Source organism: Ammospiza nelsoni, chromosome 26 (genome assembly GCF_027579445.1).
Source record: "Ammospiza nelsoni isolate bAmmNel1 chromosome 26, bAmmNel1.pri, whole genome shotgun sequence".
In the NCBI taxonomy this organism is placed as follows: domain Eukaryota; kingdom Metazoa; phylum Chordata; class Aves; order Passeriformes; family Passerellidae; genus Ammospiza; species Ammospiza nelsoni.
Window position 1 is genome coordinate 3,390,876 of NC_080658.1, and position 20,338 is coordinate 3,411,213.

General features: G+C 52.5%; 1 protein-coding gene across 1 annotated transcript; it reads left to right on the top strand.

Moving 5' to 3' along the window:
* The first annotated feature begins 1,124 nt into the window (after nucleotides 1-1,124).
* Nucleotides 1,125-19,980, top strand: RND2 (Rho family GTPase 2). The gene is made up of 5 exons (XM_059489285.1): nucleotides 1,125-1,276; nucleotides 1,357-1,444; nucleotides 11,294-11,403; nucleotides 16,870-17,004; nucleotides 18,587-19,980. Exons 1-5 carry the CDS (start codon nucleotides 1,175-1,177, stop codon nucleotides 18,833-18,835), a joined length of 684 nt encoding a protein of 227 aa, XP_059345268.1. The 5' UTR covers nucleotides 1,125-1,174; the 3' UTR covers nucleotides 18,836-19,980.
* Nucleotides 19,981-20,338: the final 358 nt, after the last annotated feature.

Sequence of the window (20,338 nt, forward strand, 5' to 3'; positions counted from 1 at the left end):
TGGGGAGAATTGTGCCTTGCTTTTCTCTGTGAGGAGAATTGTGGGGCTACACTTGCTCCTGTCGAATTCCTCAGGGAGCAGCTCCCGTTCCCTGGGCAGCCCCGGTGAAAAGGGCACCTCCTGGGCAGGGAGAGCAGCAAGGAGCTGGGGCTGTGGGCCCATTCCGGGGCTGTGGGACCATTCTGGGGATGTGGGACCATTCTGGGGATGTGAGCCCATTCCAGGCAGTGCGGGGCTGGGGTGTGGGTCCATCCCGGGGTTGTTGGCCCATCCCGGGGCTGTGGGTCCATCCCGGGGATATGAGCCCATCCCGGGGTTGTTGGTCCATCCAGGGGGTCGTGGGTCCATCCCAGGGGTGTGAGCCTTATCCCGGGCAGTGCGGGGCCGGGGCTGTGAGCTGAGCCCATCCCGGGGCTGTGAGCCCATCCCGGGGTTGTTGGTCCATCCAGGGGGTCGTGGGTCCATCCCAGGGGTGTGAGCCCATCCCGGGGTTGTTGGTCCATCCAGGGGGTCGTGGGTCCATCCCAGGGGTGTGAGCCTTATCCCGGGCAGTGCGGGGCCGGGGCTGTGAGCCCATCCCGGGGCTGTGAGCCCATCCCGGGGTTGTTGGCCCATCCCGGGGATATGAGCCCATCCCGGGGTTGTTGGTCCATCCCAGGGGTGTGAGCCTATCCCGGGCAGTGCGGGGCCGGGGCTGTGAGCCCATCCCGGGGGTGCGAACCCATCCCGCGGCTGTGGGTCTATTCCGGGGGTCTGGGCCCATCCCGGGCAGTGCAGGACCGGGGATGTGAGCCCGTCCCGGGGCTGCGGGTCCATCCCAGGGCTGTGGGGCCGGGACTGTGAGCCCATTCCGGAACTGTGGGCCGTCCCGGGGCTGCGGGCCCATCCCGGGGGTATGGGGCTATCCCGGGGCTACGGGCCCATCCCGGACACTCCGGATCCTCCACCCGCCGTGCCCCGGGGCTGGCGACAAGCGGCGGCAGCACGGAGGGGACGCCCCTCGGGACGGAGGGGCCGGCGGGGGGCGGCTCCCGGGGCCGCGGCCGTGGCGGCTCGGCCCTGCCCAGCGCCGGCTCCGCTCCGCGCCTGGTTGGTGCCGTCGGGGCCGGGGGCGCGGCCAGGCCGGGGCCGGCCCGGTAAAGCGGCGGCGGAGCGGGCGCGGCGGCCCCGCACCATGGAGGGGCACCTGGCGCGCTGCAAGATCGTGGTGGTGGGGGACACGCAGTGCGGCAAGACCGCGCTGCTGCACGTCTTCGCCAAGGACTGCTACCCCGAGGTGCGAGAGGGCTGCGGGAGGGCGGGCCGGGCTCCCCTCAGCTCCCCCGGGCTCACCTGTGCTCTCCCCTCATCCCCCAGAGCTACGTGCCCACCGTCTTCGAGAACTACACGGCCAGCTTCGAGATCGACAAGCAGCGCACCGAGCTCAACATGTGGGACACCTCAGGTGGGCCGGGGGTGCGCGGGGGTGGCGGGGCCGGACTCGTCCTTCCCACCGTTCCCGGAGCCGCCGGGCTGGGGCAGGGGCAGCGGCTCCGAGCCCTGCGAGCCTCCCGGGGCACCGAGCGGGCGGCGCTCCCTTGTCCTGCAGCGGGGACAGCGAACAGAACCGGCTGCGGCTGCAGCCCTGAGGCCGGAGGGAGTGGGGAGGAATGGGAGTGCTGATGGAGGGGGAGTGCCCTGGTGCTGCCACAGAGCCTCCGCGGTTCTCTGGCGTCTTTTTGGCTCGGATTGGTTTTGCCTCTTTGTGTCCTCGGTTGTGGTTCTGCTCACAGCGCCGGGCTCGGCTGTCCCAGCCCACCGAGACCCGTCCCAAACTTTGTGCCTGCTCCTGCCCCGGGGGAGGCACGAGTTGCAGGAGGAGTGCGTGATGCAGAGCTAATGGAAATATTGGCATCCCGCAAAGTTCACAAGCACTTTCTGGTTTATCTTTGGGTCCTTTTGTACGGGCAATGCAGCTGAATGCTGTGTTCTGCTGATGAATATACATCGTGTGCTTGCTTGTTCTCTTTCCCCATAGTCTCTTAATTTTTGGAATCCTGATGATAAATGAAGTGCTCTCAGTGTCCAAGAGCAGTAGCAAGTGAAAACATGACCTAGGACTTTCTTTTCCTGTTGTTCATTCAGATTCCGTGCTGTAATTTTGCATTCATTAAATGACAGCTATAGGATTAGCATAGTTCTGCCTAGAGTAGTGGCTTTACTGAGTCTTGGACAAGCCCAAACATGTAAAATATATTTGAATCTTCTTCTGGAGCTTCCTGACCTAAGAGACCTTGCTTTGCTGATTTTTGTTCCCTGAGACAAAATGGGAATTGGATTCAGCTTTGCTGGCAAGCTGTGTGCTGTGATGTGAGCCATGAGGACGCTGGCTCCTGGGAATGAAGTGTTGGCCCTTGGTGTTTGACCAGGAGCCGTGCTTGAAGCACAGAGTGGTGGGTACATGGAAGCCCTTGCAGGGTGGCTGCTGCTTGGCTGGTTTGGAGACTCTCGTGTGTGAAACCATCCTGGCTGGTCTGGGCTGCAGAGGGCTCCTTGAAGCTGCTCAGGGTGCTCCAGCACTCAGGGATGGTCACTGGGGTGCACATGAGTGTTCACCCACAGCTTGTGCACCCCCATGGCTGGGGGAGTTCCAAACTTGGGCTTCTGCAGCCTTGGAGGGGATGTGGTGGGTTATCTTTGCTAGGCACTGAATGGCTTTGCTATAGAGGATCTGTGTTTGATATAAAAACTTCATCTTTGCAGGGTGTAGAAGCACGTTTGAAGTGTTTGCTTTTTAGGAATCCTCCAGAATGATTTGCTTTGGTCTTACAAATGTTTAAAGAAAAGGACATGATAAAAAGTCCTTAAAGGATGTATCTGGCACCTGCATCTGATGCTGTCACAAGCTCATTTTTCCCCTTGTGACAAAAGATGTTTTTCCAATATTTGTCTCTGCAGCCAAAAACAAATGGACTTTGATTCTTCCTCTTTTCTCCTGTGAAAAATGTCAGACCTTTTTAACAGCTTTGCTGTAGATAGAGTTCATCAGGTAGTTTTCCAGATAGATTCCCTTTGATTTGAAATACACAGGAGCTAGCTCTTAATAAACAATCCTGCAAAGCACTAGACAGCAGTTTTCCCTGGTAATCAAACTGAAATTTTTAGCTGTAGACTGCAAAGTGCTGTTGAGTTTTCACTAGCCTTCAGAGGCCCTTATAAACAAGAGCTTTGGCAAAAGAAGTTCTGCACAATAGTGAGTTGAACCAGCTGAGCTGAAGGGATCAGGAGAAGCTCATTGCCCACCCCATGGAGAATTACAGGCATTGGTGGGCACTTCCCCTTCTCTCCTGGAGTACCTGCTCTTTCTTTTAAGCTGCTTTTCATATTATTCATGATAAATTCCATCCCAGCAAGAGTGAAAAAGGGTGATCCTGACATGAGGAGGGGAACATTTTCTGTTTTAAATGCTCTCCTTCTCTTAGATAAATGATTGGAACTAAAATTCCCTGAGAAATCAGCGGACACCTGGAGGGAGGAGGTGGATATATATATATTTTTAAATTTTTACTTAATTTCCCTCACCCCATACTTAGTTGAGGAAGTAGCTGGAGACTCTGGAAGCTGCACAAGGTGAGCTGAGCATCTCTCAGCAGTGGGTGGTGGAGAAAGTGCAGTCTGGCTGGAAAACTCCCTTTATGAAGGCTGAGTGTGGCTGCAGTCTGCCTGGCCACTCAGCCATCCCCATGGTAAGCCCTGTACAGCCCAGGATGCTGCCTGCTCCCTGTGCCCTGTCATCCTGTCGGAAAATGCAGCCTTTGGAGCTGAACTGACCCCTCCTAAGTGGGAAACACAGGCTGTGACACTGGCAGCTGGCAGGCAGCAGCTCCCATTAGAGGAATATTGACACAGAGTGGATGGGAGTGATGGAGAACTGAATGGCTCCCAAATTGTATTGGGAGCTCTGATTTTCTTTAAATGCCTTTTAACTCTTTGTCCATTGTATTTTGGGGCTGGAGGATGACTTTGGAGAGTTTCCAGCGCTGAGAATCCTTCAAAAGGGTGAAACCTGCTAGGACTCAAATGAGACTTAGCTCTGGGCGTGCACCAGGGAGAAAATCCCCTTGTCCAACATCTGCAGCTGCTGGTTGTGTTTCACTTTTGTTTCAATTCAGACCATGGGAGTAAAATTGCTTGGGGTGCCATGTCACAGCATGCCAGGAATGTCCCATGCCTGCTGTCCCCAAGTGCTACATGCTGTTTGCTAAGGCCTCCACTGAAAAACAGTTTGACATCCTTGTCTGTGAGGGAAGGGGTGCAGAGCTTGGATGGAGCATCTCTGCTCCTGAGCCTTTGCTTTGCTGCTCTTCTTGTTCCTCTTCTGGCAAATTCTTTCGTTGGCTGAACACAGAAACAACTCCTCTGCACAGGGCTGGGATCTTGTGGTGGGGGAAACTCCTGTTCAGTGGGATGTCTGATGGCTTGGCAGCGCTGTTCCCAAAGGGCTGGGTGCCCCGGACCGGCAGGATGAGCTTTGTGCTTTGCTCCTGGGGCAGGAGGAGGAGGAGGAGGAAGGTGCATGGCTGGTGATCATTAGCGATGCTCCGCAAGGAGTGGGCGAGTTTCGAGTTTCGTTTGAGTGCGTCTGGGAGGGAGCATTGGTCCCCCCAGGGCGTGCAGGGGCAGGGAGCTTCTCCTCAGCAAGGTAATAATACTTTCCCTGTGGGATCAGGGAGTGTGTCTGGGGCTGGAAGTGGAACCATTGAGGTGCTCAGCAGGTGTCTGGCAGAGAGAGCCTTCAGTGAGCAGCCTGACCTGCGGCCCGGGGAGCTGTGCTTGGAGTGTTTCCCACCATGAGCTGGCACTGCCCACTGGTGCACTGGCAATGCCAGGCCGTGATGGGAATGACCAGTGCCCAACAGATTGGCACAATGCCCTGTTTTGCAGAGCTTCCCTGGCACTGGGTGCAAGCAAGGGGAGAGGGGAGCTCAAGCCATGCTTGAGGGTTGGCAGCAGTGCTGCTGGCAGCTCTGAGGCTTTACCCTGTATCTAGGTGGATTTTTTTGTTCTGTTTTCAATAATAATGGTGAGGAACCTACACTGTGCTGACTTCTTTGCTAGGAGGCTCTGCTTTTGTGCCTCAAAGTGCAGGCAGGCAGAGCAAGGAGTGATCTGAGGCCACTGAGCTGCTTGATGCATCTATAGCTGATGCAGAGCAGAGCTGCCTGCTCCTGGCAGGGACATCTTTGCCAGTGCTCAGTGGCAGAGCCAGCCTGGCACTGTGCCCTGCACAAGGTCACTACTGCCTTGGGAAGCTGCTGGAGGAGACTGTCCTTTGTGGACCTTGAGAGTGGCAGTGCCTGCTGCAGCCTGCAGCGTTGCAGAGGTCAGTGCTCAGGGCTTCAGCAGTGCCCTGCCCGGCTCAGAGCAGAGCTGTGTGCCTGCCAGCTCTCCACAGCCGCTGTCTCTTCAGCAGATGTGCTTTCAAGACAAGAATAACGCTGTGAATTGCAAATCCCCCTCCGCCTTCCTCTCTGCCTGTGCTCAGCAAACAGTCTGCCTTGGAATGGCCTGTGTGGGAACCCACGGGCTGTGATAACAGATCCTTCTTTTAAGGGAGCTACTGAGGAATGTTGATGAGATTAGAGAGCTGAAAGGGGCTGAGTTTGGCAATGGCATCTCCATGGATGCTGGGGCTGGCTGTGCCTGGATTCCCAGGGTGCAGCTCCAGGATTGCCATGGCTGCCTCTTCCCAATGTAAGAACAAGTCCTGTCTCAGAAAGACTTCACTCTGAGGCACACAGAAAATGTGGAGCTGCCCTTTCCATACCAAAAGAGCTCCTCCCATGCTTCCTGTTCAGACTGAGGGCCTAAAAGCAGCGTGCTTGTGTTGTGCCTCAGCACAAATATGTAGTTAATCCTAAAAATACAGCTGGGTCACATTCCCATGCAGGTCAGCAACCAGTCAGACAGAACTTTAAAGGGTTGCAGCAGAAATGCTGGTACTGAAGTGGGTGGAGGATGGACCTTGGGAAGGCATGCCAGGGCATGCCAGGGCAGTGCCCAGGAGGATCTCCTCTCTGGGTTGGGCACACTGTGGGCATGCTGCAGTGCTCTGTGGCTCAGGGATGGAGCCTGGTTCTGCTCTGGCATCATCCATCCTTTGTCCCCTCCGGATCTGAGAGGCTCAAGCTTCTGTGGGGCCATGAGATGTCCTGGGAGTTGTGAGGATGCTGAGGAACATTTGCTTTTAGTGACAGCTGGCTGGCCCTGCTGGCTGCTGTGACCTCGTGAATAAAGAGGAATGTTCTGTGGGGTGGGTTTGTTCCCAGCTCAGGTGCTGACCCCTTTCCCACAGCCCAGAGCTGATCTGCTCTCTGCTGTGCTCTGCTCTCCCTGCTCCTCTTGCCCCAGATTCTGAAGATAAAAATCTCCACTCCATTAAACTTTGCAAGTGTGCAGGCCCAGCCTTCCCTGTGGGAAGAAACCTTATCTGGCAGCCACATGCCTGGGGAGGGATCCGATGCCTGTGAGCAGTAACCCTGAAATGTGCAGCACTGAAATGTGCAGTAACCCTGAAATGTGCAGCACTGCTCCATGAGAACTGTGTCCATGCAGCCCTCAGCCCTGTTCCCTGTGCGTGCTGCCTGTGCTGTTGCCCCTCTGGGTCCCTGGTGTGCCCTGCAGGAAGGGTGGCAGGCAGGTTGTGGCGATGCCAGCTGCCCTTGTGACGTGGCAGGAGTGCCAGGAAGGGACCTGTGACCCCCATTTGTCTCCCTGCTCAGCTGCTGCAGGCATGGAAAGGCTGGGAGGGCAGTCCTGCCACTCCTGCCGTGCCAGACACCTTCTGATGTGTCACTGACATATTTTATGAAAACCCTTTCATTAGGTTTTTTTTTCCTGAGAAGCCTCAGAAAAGAAATATAAACAATAACTCTCTGATGGCTTAGAGTGTGGTCTGAAGATTTTACCAACAGTTGCATCTCTGCTTGGTCTCATGTGAATTGTTCTACTTGATGACCAATCCCAGTCCTGCTGTGTCGAGGCTGTGAGCAGTCACAAGATTTTATTATCATTCTTTTCTGGCCTTCTGATGTCTCCTTTCTCTTTAGTGTAGTTTTAGTGTCTCATTTTCTTTTAATAGAATATATATAATAAAATAATAAATCAGCCTTCTGAAATATAATATATATAATAAAATAAATCAGTCTTCTGAAACACGGAGTCAAGATTCTCATCCCTTCCCTCCAACACCCCCACAGTGATGCTGCCCCAGGTGCTTTCAGGGGCTCCTCACAGCTGCTGGAGGGAGGTTTGCAGCTGAGCAAGCTTCTGTGGCCACAGATGAGGCAGGACACAGGGCTGGGATGGGGCAGGAGAGCTCAGTGCCTGCCTGAGCTGAGGATTCCTCCCTCCACTGGTAAATCCAGCAGAACTGCCTCCTCCTGAGGGACAGGCTTCCAGTAATAAGGTCTGGAGAAGGGCCCAGAAATGCCACCTCAGCCTATGCAAATAGCATTGCCTTCATCCTGAAGGTGTGCCAGCTGGGCTCTTTAGTAATTCACTCATTTCTGAACGTGCATTGTAGGAATTAGGAGCAGAGGTTAATCGTCCAAACTGATGAGCTGGGGTTTTCTTTCAGTTGTGCATTTCCCAGAAGAGTGTTTATTCTATGTCACAGAGCAGTTTCCTCCTTTCCTACACTTCAGGGGTTTGCAGTGATGTTGCCACAAGCAAGACAAATGTCAAAGTTCAGCCAGGCCAGAAAGTTCTGGAAGTCCTGGGGCTGTTGACTTGCTCCTGCTTTGGCAGCTTTGCCCTCTTGGGATCTGTCTGGCAGAGTGCACATCCTCTGCCATCTCTAAAGGCTCACCTGGCACCTCTGCGTGGGGAGGTGACCCAGAACTCTCTGTGTTGTCAGTGTAGCCCTGCAGAAAGCTGGGATGGGTTTGTGTTTCATTCCATGGAGGCTGCTCTTGGCAGTGCCTGCAGAAAGCAGCGTGTGCCTCAGCACTGCTCCCTCTTTGGGGAGAGCTTTCAGAGCCCCCCAAGTGTGCTGCTGAGAAATTGAGGTCTTGGCAGTGCTCATCTCTGTTTCAGCCAGAGCTGGGCTGTGAGAGCCCCTTGCAGAGCAGATCATGGCTCTGCAAACACTCTGGCTTTCCCTGTTGTTGGATGGAAGGTGCCTGTGTGAGAGGCTCATCATCTCCACAACACCTAATGAGGAGCAAATGAAGATTAGCACCACGTTGGTGGAGATGAAACAGCACATTTCAGCCCCCTGCCCAAGAGTGGCATCTCTGAGCTGCAGTGCCAGGCGCTGCAGGATCTGCCAGGCAAGGGCAAAGAGGAGCCACTCGTGCTTGTGTTGTAGACAACAATGGGAATTTTATTTTTAAGCTGGTTGTAGGCTTGCTCCAGTTTTCTCTTTAATCATGAACAGATGCACTTAGGTCCTGTTTCTTGCAGACCTGGATGCCAAGTGGGAGAATGACTCATGCAGTGAAGGAAAACTGAATCTGCAGACACACCAGCCTTGGGCTCTTGTGTGTGTGTGTGGAATTGCCAGACTGTGATCTCTGGAGTGTCTTGCTGGAGGATCTGTAAGGTGTCAAGTGCTCATAATCCATAAAACTGGAGAGCTGGATTTGAAGGCTCTGGCTTTTTTGGGTTGTTTAGGTGGGGTTTTGGGGTGTGGGGGTGTGTTGTTTTGGTGGTTTTTTTTAGTTGTCAAATGCAATGAAAAAGTAATAGATGCAAAAGAGAATTTCCTGATTCAGTAGAGATGTCTCCAGAGCAAACTGGGGATTACCTTGGCTGGGAGCAATGCAGCTCCTCTGCCCCACAGGGCAGCACTGAGGTGGGCAGGAGCTGCTGAATGCCAGCTGAGGTGCCAGGGGTGACTCCTGCTCTTTGCAGGTAATGGATGTGAAGCAAATTCTGATCTCATTTGAAAAATCAGGTTCTTTACCTCGTGCTTCCCTTCCCTCAGCACGGGAGTCTCTCCTGTGGTCCAGGTGATGAGAGCAGGACTCCTGGCAGGATTCCTGGCCCTGGGGTGATCCCGTGGGGGTCCAGTGGGATCTGGGGGGGCTGCAGCAGCCCTGAGGAGCTGGCTGGCTGCTGAGGAGCAGCAGGTTGCTATGATACAGTTTGCTGTGGCACTGTCTGTGCTGAATGAGCCAAAGCTGCCCCTACAAAAGGAGCATTCCTTGGCTGGGAGGGGGTAGATTTATCTCAAGTGTTTATGTAAAGCTGAGAAGCTGCAGGGAGAGGATGTGCGTGGGAACGTTTCCTCCAGCACCAGGGCCCCTGTCTGGAGGCAGAGAGCTCTGTGTGCATGGGGGAGAGGGCAGGGCTCAGATAAAGGGCTGGGCTGATTCAGGCATGCAGATCAGCCCTGGATCTCCTGTCCTGTGCTCCCAGCTCGTGGCAAACAGAAGAGCCTATTCAAAGGGGAGCTCAGCACTGCTTGGTGCTGTTTGTGAGGGCACCCCTGGGCTGGGCAGGGCTGGCTCATGTGGCTGTGCCATGGGGAGTGCTGTGACCCTGCCAGGTGTGAGCTGCAGCAGTGTGAGCCTGAGGAGAGCTCAGAAACCTCTGCGCCCTGGCTCACCCTGCCTGCCTGTCTGGCATCCCTGTCCCCAGAGCTGCCCAAGATGCCACAGGGACTGGCTCCTTTCCATTAGGGAGCTTGATTTTCCCTCTAGGAAGAGGGCTGGGCTCTGCAGAGGTCAGGATCTGTTTCTTCTGTGCTGTTCCAAACCCCTTCCCTTCCCAGTGACTTTGCAGGGGCTGCAGGTGCCTTTGCTCCTCTGGGCTGGCTGTAACAGCTGGAGACACCAGGAGCCAATTTTTTGGAAATCCAATTGCACATCAAATCCAGAGCACCTTCCCCTGGCTGTGTGGAGTGGCAGGGGCTGGCTGGTCACAGCCCTGGAGCTCTGCTGTGCTTGGTGCCATGGTCACAGCCCTGGAGCTCTGCTGTGCTTGGTGCCATGGTCACAGCCCTGGAGCTCTGCTGTGCTTGGTGCCATGGTCTGAGCTGCATGGCCAGTCCCTGGCACTGGGCAGGGTTTGGGGAGGCTCCACCAAGCCCTCAGCCTGCCCCATGTGGGCTCTGGGCAGAGAGAGGAGCATCAGGCTCTGCTGCCCAGGTGTTTGCAGAGCTCCAGCTGTGCTGTGCTGGGGGACTGAGCCCCTGTGCACACAGGACCTGCAGAGAATCAGCCCACTCTCCTCTGGTGCCCAGCCCAGGCAGATTTCCATCCTTCCAGACACATAAGCCACCATCATCCATAATTCATCAGGTGCTGAGTTTCACTGAGGAGCCACCTGACACCTGGGCTGCACCTTTCTCCTGGGGTGGGAAAGTGCCAGCTCCTGACATCCCAAGGAGCTGCAGCAGGAGGCAGGTCTGGCTTCCTCAGCCCAGGATGGCAATCCTGCTCTTGGAGGAGGCAGATTCAACAGGACTCTGCTGTCTCTGTTTCCTCTTCCCATAAATAAAATCTGCTTCTCATCCCTCCAGGAAGTTTAAGTGATTTGTCTTTGCTACTTAAAACCACTGCTTTGGTTTTATATAGTGAGGCTGATTGCTCCATGAGTGTTTGCTGAGGTGTCTGCACTCACCAGCAGAGTGCAGGGCAAATAAAAATGCTGTGGCACAGTGACCTTCCTGCCTGAAATTTGCATTGAAGGGGTGTGTGTGTGCACATGTGTGTGGTAAAAGAAATACAGAAATATAAGAAGTGCATGATTCAGGCTGGGCTCTTTGCCTGCTCACAGAGTTCCTGTGGAATGCAGAATCATCCCCTTCCATTTATAGCTCATTCACCAAACACTGTCACTTCTTTTATACACCAAAAAGAATCTGTCTGACTTTTCCCAGCACAAATCCAGAAAGAAGGCAATGCATTTTTACCTGTCACAAATTCTCACCACCTTTGTGAGTAAGCTCTCCTGTATGAAGATAGCAAGGGAGGATACAAACCCAGCAGCAGCTTTTGCTGTGTTCTCTCAGCCCCACCTTTCTGCTGTGAGGGGTGATGGAATCCAGGCTGAGTGGTGAGCCAGGCTGAGCCCTCCTGCATCAGCAGCACTTGCCAGATGCTCACCAGGCAGGGAGAGGGATGTAAAACTTGCCTCTTCACTCTGTCAAGGGGTAAATATAAGAAAACAAGGACAAAACATCTGACTTCCATGCCTAAACAAAGGAACTAAAATCCTCTGCTAATCCAGTTCTGGTGAACTTATGGCATGTGGTCTCTTTCAAACTAGAATTTTATTTTAACACTGACCCTGCTCCTCTCCACAGGCTCGGCCTATTACGACAACGTGCGGCCCTTGGCCTACCCCGACTCGGACGCTGTGCTCATCTGCTTTGACATCAGCCGCCCTGAAACCCTGGACAGTGTGCTCAAAAAGGTGAGTTCCATCAGCCAGAGGGGTGCTCTGCCCCACCATGCCCTCAAAACCTGGAAAATGTGCTCAAAAAGGTGTGTCCAACAACTAGAGGGGTGCTGTGCCCCGCCATACCCTGAGAGCCTGGACAGTGTGCTCAAAAAGGTGAGTGCCAGCAGCCATGGCGTGCTCTGCCCCACCATGCCCTCAAACCCTGGACAGTGTGCTCAAAAAGGTGAGTTCCATCAGCCAGAGGGGTGCTCTGCCCCACCATGGCCTCAAACCCTGGACAGTGTGCTCAAAAAGGTGAGTGCCAGCAGCCATGGGGTGCTCTGCCCCACCATGCCCTCAAACCCTGGAAAATGTGCTCAAAAAGGCAAGTGCCAGCAGCCATGGGGTGCTCTGCCCCACCATGCCCTCAAACCCTGGAAAATGTGCTCAAAAAGGCAAGTGCCAGCAGCCATGGGGTGCTCTGCCCCACCATGGTGGCCCTGAGGCTCTCATCAGGGTCAGAGCTCTGGCCCCTGTCTTGGATTGCTGTTGTTAATTGCTGCCCCCACATCTGTGGGTGTGAACACAGACCCCACACACATGCTGCAAGCTGCCACCACCCCCTAGGTTCCTTTCCAAATGGAAATATTCTGCATTCTGCACACACCAAGCAGAGCACCTGACCATCCTCCTCTGAGCACAGGAACTCCAGGCAAGGCCATGGGGCCAGACATTCTCATCAATCTATTTAAAGAAGAAATATCTGGCAAGGTTCTACCATTTGAGGCCAAACCCTTGCAAAATAGATAGCACAATTTTAATTTTACAGCTTAGGATTGCAGTTTAGAGAAGTCCACTTACATAACAGAAATTGGCTTTTTCACAGGATCAGGCTCCAGCTGTGAAACACAAATCCTAAAAAGATGTTGTCAGGTGTTTAAAATTAAAGTCTACAATTTCTTTCACAGTATTAGTTTATACATTTTTCTATTTTTTATGTCAGCAGAACCAGCAGTGGATCTCTCAGCAGAACCACCAGTGGCTGTGGATGGCCTGCAGCAGCTGGGAAGGAGAGTTCTGGTGCCTGTTTCCAAGCAAGCAGAGTGCTCAGTTTTTTGGCTCTCCCCTCAGTTCAGCATCTGCACAGTGAAAAAGACAGCAATCAGTTCTCTAGAGCTCATCAACAGAAATGATGAGCTGTGGTGCTGAATTTGAAGTGAATTATTGAGCTGAGATGGCACAATGCCACTGGCCTGGAGAGCAGGCAGGGCCCTAAGCCTGCCCTGGCACTGGGAGCAGCTGAAATTTCCTACCTGCTCCTTTCAGCAGAGCTGATATTGCAGCTGGCAGGTCCCAGAGAGCCTCTCAGGGCTGGGGATCTGCTGTGGGGCACCCCTGGCTGGTCCCCAGTGGGTCACTTCTGGGAGAAGGTCCCACACAAGGCTTTCCTCTGAGGTGGGGTGAAGTCCAGCAGCCCCAAATGCTGCTCAGAGGAAGGAGGATAAATGGTTTTCTTGGTCCTGCTGTGCCCTTCCTGCCATGCATTCAGGGAGCTGTGGTTCTGCTGTGCAGGAATTCAGGGTGTGTGGTTCTGCTGTGCCAGAATTCAGGGAGCTGTGGTTGTGCTGTGCAGGAATTCAGGGAGCTGTGGTTGTGCTGTGCAGGAATTCAGGAATTCAGGGAGCTGTGGTTGTGCTGTGCAGGAATTCAGGGTGTGTGGTTCTGCTGTGCAGGAATTCAGGGAGCTGTGGTTGTGCTGTGCAGGAATTCAGGGTGTGTGGTTGTGCTGTGCCAGAATTCAGGGAGCTGTGATTGTGCTGTGCAGGAATTCAGGAATTCAGGGAGCTGTGGTTGTGCTGTGCAGGAATTCAGGGAGTTGTGGTTGTGCTGTGCCAGAATTCAGGGTGTGTGGTTCTGCTGTGCAGGAATTCAGGAATTCAGGGAGCTGTGGTTGTGCTGTGCAGGAATTCAGGGAGCAGAGCTGTGGCTCTGCTGTGCAGGAATTCAGGGAGCAGAGCTGTGGCTCTGCTGTGCAGGAATTCAGGGAGCAGAGCTGTGGTTGTGCTGTGCAGGAATTCAGGGTGTGTGGTTGTGCTGTGCAGGAATTCAGGGTGTGTGGTTCTGCTGTGCAGGACAGCATCTGGCAGCTGCATCCTGTCCTGGGGGGCTGGTATCTCGTTTGTGACACTCTCTGGGACACCAAGGCATGAAAAGCACCACAGAGCAGCAGCTCCCATGGCTGTTCTCCTCAGAGAGCCCCAGGGCTGGAATGGCGACGGCCTGAACATGGCACATTGTGCTGCCTGGCCTCTTGGCCTCTCCACATTTTGCCAAATGTGCTGAAGCAAGTGCCTCTGACTCAGCTGCTGGGAGGGCTGAGAAGTGGGGCTTTGTCTCAGGAGTGTCCTGCTGAGGGGACAAAGACCCTTCAGATAAATTGGTCAATGGCTCAGTGTTGGCTTCCAGAGCAGGTCCTGGGTACCAAACAGGCTGGGTGGAGGGAGGGTGTTTCATGTGGACTCAAAGAATTCACTGCTCAGCTTGGGAGTCAGCAGAATAATAATGCAAGTGAATCACTTGGACCTTAATGAAATACAAACCTCTCAATAATTAGGTGGGGCTGGGAGTTACTTGTCTCTCTGCTCACTCTTCATGTGAGTCCACCCTGCTCAGTGCATGGCTTTCCCTGTACAGCCTCACAGATCTTTGGAGTGCTGCTAGGCAATGTTTTTTTGATATGGTAACTTAAAATAAACCCTAAATCCCAGGGGATTTCTCAAGTGCCTCTGAGTAGATGCCTTGTTTCCTTTGGTGCAGGCTCACAGCCTAATGGCAGCGAGGAAAATTCCTAAGACACCATGAAGCTGAAATGGGTTTTAGCTTGTGATATCAGGCAAATAAGGAAAATAACATTTCCTGTTCAAGCCTCAGGCAAAAATCCAGTAGAGGAAATCTTTATTAATGCCTCCCCTCTGATGCCTGGGCTGCTGTGCAGCATGTACAGTTGAAGGGGCAGAGGCATCTGAGGGGAGTGCAAGCAAGCAGCTCTGCCTTTCATGCAGAACAAGATTTCATGGAGTGGTGCTTTGGTCGTGACAAGTCTTGATAGCACAACAGGGTTTGGGCTCCCAGAGGTGTCAGTCATGCAGGAAGAGGTCACAGCTCTCTCCATAGAATAGGGAGCCCTGTGTCACTGCAGAGCCCTCTGCCAGGTGTGACAGACCTTGTAGCTCAAATCCTTCACATGAATTAGGGTGAAAGCTCCAAAAGAAGTGGGTCTGTCTGTTCATTCTGAGGTTGTGTGGCTCTGGGGCTGGGGGTGCCTGAATCCTGGGGAGTCAGTGTCCTTGGCAAGCAGATACCTGGAGATACCTAAGACAATCTCCTGGTAGAAAATAAGATTTTTCATATTTTGCACATAAATTAGAGTGAAAGCTCCAAAAGAAGTGGGTCTGTTCATTGTGAGGTTGGGTAGGTCTGTGGCTGCAGCACCATGACCTCCAGAACCCTGCCCAGGGGCTGGGGGTGCCTAAGTCCTGGGGCAAGCAAATTCCTGGAGATACCTAAGACAATCTCCTGATAGAAAAAAAGATTTTTTATATTTTGCACATAAATTAGAGTGAAAGCTCCAAAAGAAGTGGGTCTGTTCATTGTGAGGTTGGGTAGGTCTGTGGCTGCAGCACCACGACCTGCTCAGGGGCTGGGGGTACCTGAGGTCTTGGCAAACAGATACCTAAGACAATCTCCTGATAGAAAATAAGGTTTTTCATATTTTGCAGTGGCTTTGGTCTGATACTGGTTGAATGACATTTGGGTGGTTTTTAGCCCTCCCTTCCCCACGAGGTTGTGGACACTGGGCTTGGTGGCTTGGTTTTCTTTCTGCTTCTAATTGCCCAGAGTGGACCTTAACCCTGAGTTATTGTAGCAGGAAATTGCTAATTCCAAGTGACACTTCATCTGGGGGTAATCTCTGTTTATTATCTGCTCTCTACTTCAGCACTACTAGATAAGTGACTGGGGCATTGACATGCTGATGGAGCTGTGCAGGTCTCCCCCCGGGGGAGGTCACAGGTGATGGATTTATTTACTGCTGCAGACACAGCTGACATCAGGCATTCACTTTGGGAGCTCTGAAAAGAGTCATTTGTATGAAGGACATGGATGTTTGCCCTGGCCTTCTCTTTCCATTGCTTCAATTCTTAATTTCCCTGGCTGTAGCTATGCTCTGAACATCATAATATCTTTAACATTATGGTGTGGTGGCTCCCAGAGTGGTGGTGAATGGTGCTGCATCCAGCTGGCGACCAGTCACCAGTGGTGTCTGTGCTGGGGCCAGTTCTGTTTGATATTTTTATTGATGACATGGATGAGTGTTTAGAGTCCTTTATTAGCAAATTTGCAGATGACACTAAACTGGGAACGTGTGTTGATCTGTTAGAGGGACAGAGGGCTTTGCAGAGAGACTTGGAACGGTTGGATGGATGGGCAGAATCTAATGGGATGAAGTTCAATAAGTCCAAGTGCCAAGTCCTGCACTTTGGCCACAATAACCCCCTGCACCGATACAAGCTGGGGATGGTGTGGCTGGACAGTGCTCAGGTGGAAAGGGCCCTGGGGGTGCTGGTTGACAGTTGGCTGAACACGAGCCAGCAGTGTGCCCAGGTGGCCAAGAGGGCCAATGGCATCCTGGCCAGTGTCAGGAACGGTGTGGCCAGCAGGAGCAGGGAGGTCATTCTTCCCCTGTACTCAGCACTGGTGAGGCCTCACCTGGAGTTTTGCGTCCAGTTCTGGGCCCCTCACTTTAGGAGGGACGTTGAGATGCTTGAGCGTGTCCAAAGGAGAGCAACAAGGCTGGTGAGGGGCTTGGAGCACAAGCTGTGTGAAGAACGACTGAGGGAGCTGGGGTTGTTCAGCCTGGAGAAAAGGAGACTCAGGGGTGACCTTATCACTCTCTTCAACTTCCTGAAGGGTGGCTGTGGTGAGCTGGGGGTCGGTCTCTTTCTCCGGGCAACAACAGACAGAACAAGAGGACACAGTCTCAAGCTGCGCCAAGGGAGATACAGGCTAGAATTAAGGAGGAAGTATTTTACAGAAAGAGTGGTCAAATACTGGAATCATCTACCCAGGGAGGTGGTGGAGTCACCATCCCTCGAAGAGTTTAAAAAAAGACTGGATGTGGCACTTGGTGCCATGATCTAGTTGAGGTGTTAGAACATGGGTTGGACTCGATGATCTTAAAGGTCTCTTCCAACCTAGAATTTCTGTGATTCTGTGAATAGTGTGTGAGTGTGCAAAGAGCTCTCCACTGGCCCTGTTGACCCTTGGGGTCCCAGATTTGAGCAATAATCTGGAGCAGGAGAGCATGAAGGGTACTTTGGCCATTCCATCCTTGACAGTGGCCGTCATTAAAGAGCCCTGATATGCTAATCAGTGTTTGAACAGTTGTGACCCCCTGTTTGGAAAAGCCACACCGACCAGAACCTGTCCTTTCCTCCACAGTGGCAAGGGGAGACACAGGAGTTCTGCCCCAACGCCAAGATCGTGCTGGTGGGCTGCAAGCTGGACATGAGGACAGACCTCAACACCCTGAGGGAGCTCTCCAAGCAGCGCCTCATCCCCGTGACACACGAGCAGGTGGGTTTGGGCAGTGCCCAGGGAGGGGACAGCTCTGCCCTGCCACCCACTGCACCCAAGCCTTGGTCTGCAGATGGTTTGGTCGTAGCTCAGGGGTTTGGAGCTGTTCTTGTTTCCACCACTCTTGTCCCCAGCTCTAGAAGACCCAATTCCTGATGCTCTGCTGGGCAGCCAGCCATTTAGTAGCCAAAAAAGTCATTCCTCAAAGCAGGTGGAAGTGCCTGATTTGACAGGCTGGACTGGCTAAAGGGGAGTGTTGTCCTTCTGCATCTCCAGTTCAGTGCAGCTCTTTCTGCTCCCAGTGACTTCAGGTTTGCTGATAAATGAAATTAGACACTGAAAGATGAAGGAAACAATGGGGTAGAAAAACCCTTAAATTCCATAAGAATTAAAAATTAAAAGGGAGGGTTATACATTAGAGGGAAATTTTCAGTATCAGGTGTATTGGGAATTTTTACCTCTCAAGTACCTCAGCCATTGGGAAAGAGAGAAGGAAATTGGGATAAAAAGGAAGGCTGAGTCCTGTGGTGGTGTTTGAGGGTCCCCAGGACAAGGGAAGAGATGAGAATCTTGACTCCATGTTTCAGAAGGCTGATTTATTATTTTATTATATATATTATATTAAAAATGCTATACTAAAACTATACTAAAGAAAGAGAAAGGAGACATCAGAAGGCTAGAAAGGAATGATAATAAAATCTTGTGACAGACTCAGAGAGTCTGACGCAGACTGGCTGTGATTGGCCATTAATTAAAGAAAATTCAAATGCTGGGTAAACAGTTCTCCAAATCACATTCCAGAGCAGCAAAACATGGGGAAGCTGGACCCAGCTTTTCAGGAGAAAAGATCCTGGCAAAGGGATTTTTTATAAAATATCACAGTGACAGCATCCTCCAAAAATTGGAGAGATCCCAGGGGAATGCCCCATGGCCTCTCCCTTTATTCAAATAAAGCAAAAGTACTCTTCTGCCTCCTTTTTGGACATAAACCTCTGATGTTTGTGGGTTAATTCTCCTAACAAAAGGGAGGGTTATACATTAGAGGGAAATCTTCAGTATCAGGTGTATTGGGTAGTTTTTACCTCTCAAGTGCCTCAGCCAATGGGGAAAGAGAGAAGGGAAATGTGGGAAATTGGGATAAAAAGGGAGGCTGAGTCCTCCAAAAATTTGAGAGATCCCAGGACAATGCCCCATGGCTTGTCCCTTTATTTGAATGAAGTAAAAATGCCTCCTTTTTGGACATAAACTTCTGGTGTTTGTGGATTAATTTTCCTAACAGTATTCATTTTAATGCGAAAAGCCAATCATAAGATACACATTTTGTGGATTAATTTTCCTAACAGTATTCATTTTAATGCGAAAAGCCAATCATAAGATACACATTTTGTGGATTAATTTTCCTAACAGTATTCATTTTAATGCGAAAAGCCAATCATAAGATACACATTTTGTGGATTAATTTTCCTAACAGTATTCGTTTTAATAACCATTTTAATGCGAAAAGCTAATAAAATACACATTTTTACACTTGCTCCTCGGTGCCCTCACCCCGTCCCCTCCGTGCTGCTCTCTCTGGCCGCAGGGCAGCGCGCTGGCACGGCAGATTGGGGCAGTGGCCTATGCAGAATGCTCCTCCAAGGTGTCAGAGAACAGCGTGAGGGACGTGTTCCACCTGACCACGCTGGCCTCGGTCAACAGGGTGCACAAGAACCTGAAACGCAGCAACTCCAAGCGGGGACTGAAGCGGGCGTCACAGATGCCTGGCAGGACAGACTTCCTGAGTGACACAGAGATGAGGAAAGACCGAGCCAAGAGCTGCTCCATCATGTGAGAACGGGCTGTAAATAACGCGTGTGTGTTGTCCATTTGTACAGTGAGTGGCTGAGACAAGGGCGTGGTGCTGGCTGCAGGAGCTGCCCTGCCTTTCCAAAGCCTTTCTCTCAGTCTCCAGGGCTGAGCAAAGGTGCCAGCTGCCAGCAGGGCTGCACGAGTTGCCCTGCACTGTGGAGACTCTCTGCTGCTGTGCAGATTGCTTGGGATGAAGGAACCACTTGGCAGAGGAGGATTCTGGTGCTGGAAGGTTTGTGGCTGGGTGAAACAAAGTCAAAGGGAGCGATGCCATGTGTGTGTGTGTGTGCGTGTGCCACCCTCCTGTACCCACAGCCCAGGCCCTGCTCTGTGCAGCTGTACAGCACACACAGCCTGGCCTGGGGGCTCTGTGGGACCTGGGCTGGAGGGAGGAGGGGGATTTGGAGCAGCAGAGTGTGGTCAGGAGAAGGTGTTCCTCCAATCTCCCTTCAGAAGGGAAATGATGTTTGAGGTGATGCTGTTGGACAGCAAGGTGCAGGTCTGGGCCAGAGCTGGGAGGGAGGGCTGGGAAGGAACCTCAACCTGATGAGACACCACAGCAGCCCACCTCCTGCAAGGAAAACACACAGATGTCTCTTCCCACAGCATTTCAGGTACTCAAACTGCATTTGAAAGGTGGATCTGGCTCTAAGGGAGAGGTGTGTCCCACTAGGTGCACCCTGAGGATTGTGGTTCCCTCCAGCAAGCAAATGCCCCTGGGGAGCTTTGCTGCGCCCTGGGCTCTCCCCCTGCCCTGCACACACAGCTCCCAACAAGAACTGCAATAACAATCCTTATCCTGCTCCCCACCCACTTCCAGCTGCAGGCTGTGTTGCATGGTGCTGTGTTTGTCTGGTATTGATGAGGAAAATGCCTTTATGCATATCTGCACCCTGTCTCTGCTGTGGCAGTGGGAGAGGAGGTGCTCCCTGCCCTTGTGCCTTGCTGTCTGGCCTCCTCCCAGCATCTCCCATTGCTTCTGCTGCTGCCCCCTCTGAATGCCTTTGATGACAGTATTAGCCTGGGCTTGATGTCACATGGACACTTTATGGAAAAATAGAATCTGCTCTGTTGCCAGATCCAACTGTGTCTGTGGGCTACAGGAAAAATAAACATGATTGGAAAATCTGTGGTGCTTGGCTGTGTTCATTTTTAACTCAAACCACACATCCTCTCAAAACCTCTTACTGCTCAACTTACCTTTGTGTCCTGATATCTCTCTCCAGCTCTTGAAATACACTTGTGCACCCCCTTCAGTGAAAAACCCAGAGGATTTATCTGCATGTATTCATTTTGGAGCTGAAACACCTGCCTTGAGCAGCCTCTCCCTCTGTCCTGGCTCCTGCAGTGTTGTGCAGCATTTGCAGGTTGTCTCTGCCTGATTCAGCAGCCTGAGCTGCCAGGAGCTGTCTGTGTCCTTTCAGCTTTTCACTCAGTGTTTTGTGTCTGCTCTCACACCCAGCTGCACAGTGAAGGCATTTTGGGG

Excerpts from the sequence above, each read along its gene's own strand:
- RND2 (XM_059489285.1), top strand. The coding sequence starts at position 1,175 with ATGGAGGGGCACCTGGCGCGCTGCAAGATCGTGGTGGTGGGGGACACG. Across the intron at positions 1,445-11,293 it reads CAACATGTGGGACACCTCAG|GCTCGGCCTATTACGACAAC; the intron begins GTGGGCCGGGGG and ends TCCTCTCCACAG. Across the intron at positions 11,404-16,869 it reads TGGACAGTGTGCTCAAAAAG|TGGCAAGGGGAGACACAGGA; the intron begins GTGAGTTCCATC and ends TTTCCTCCACAG.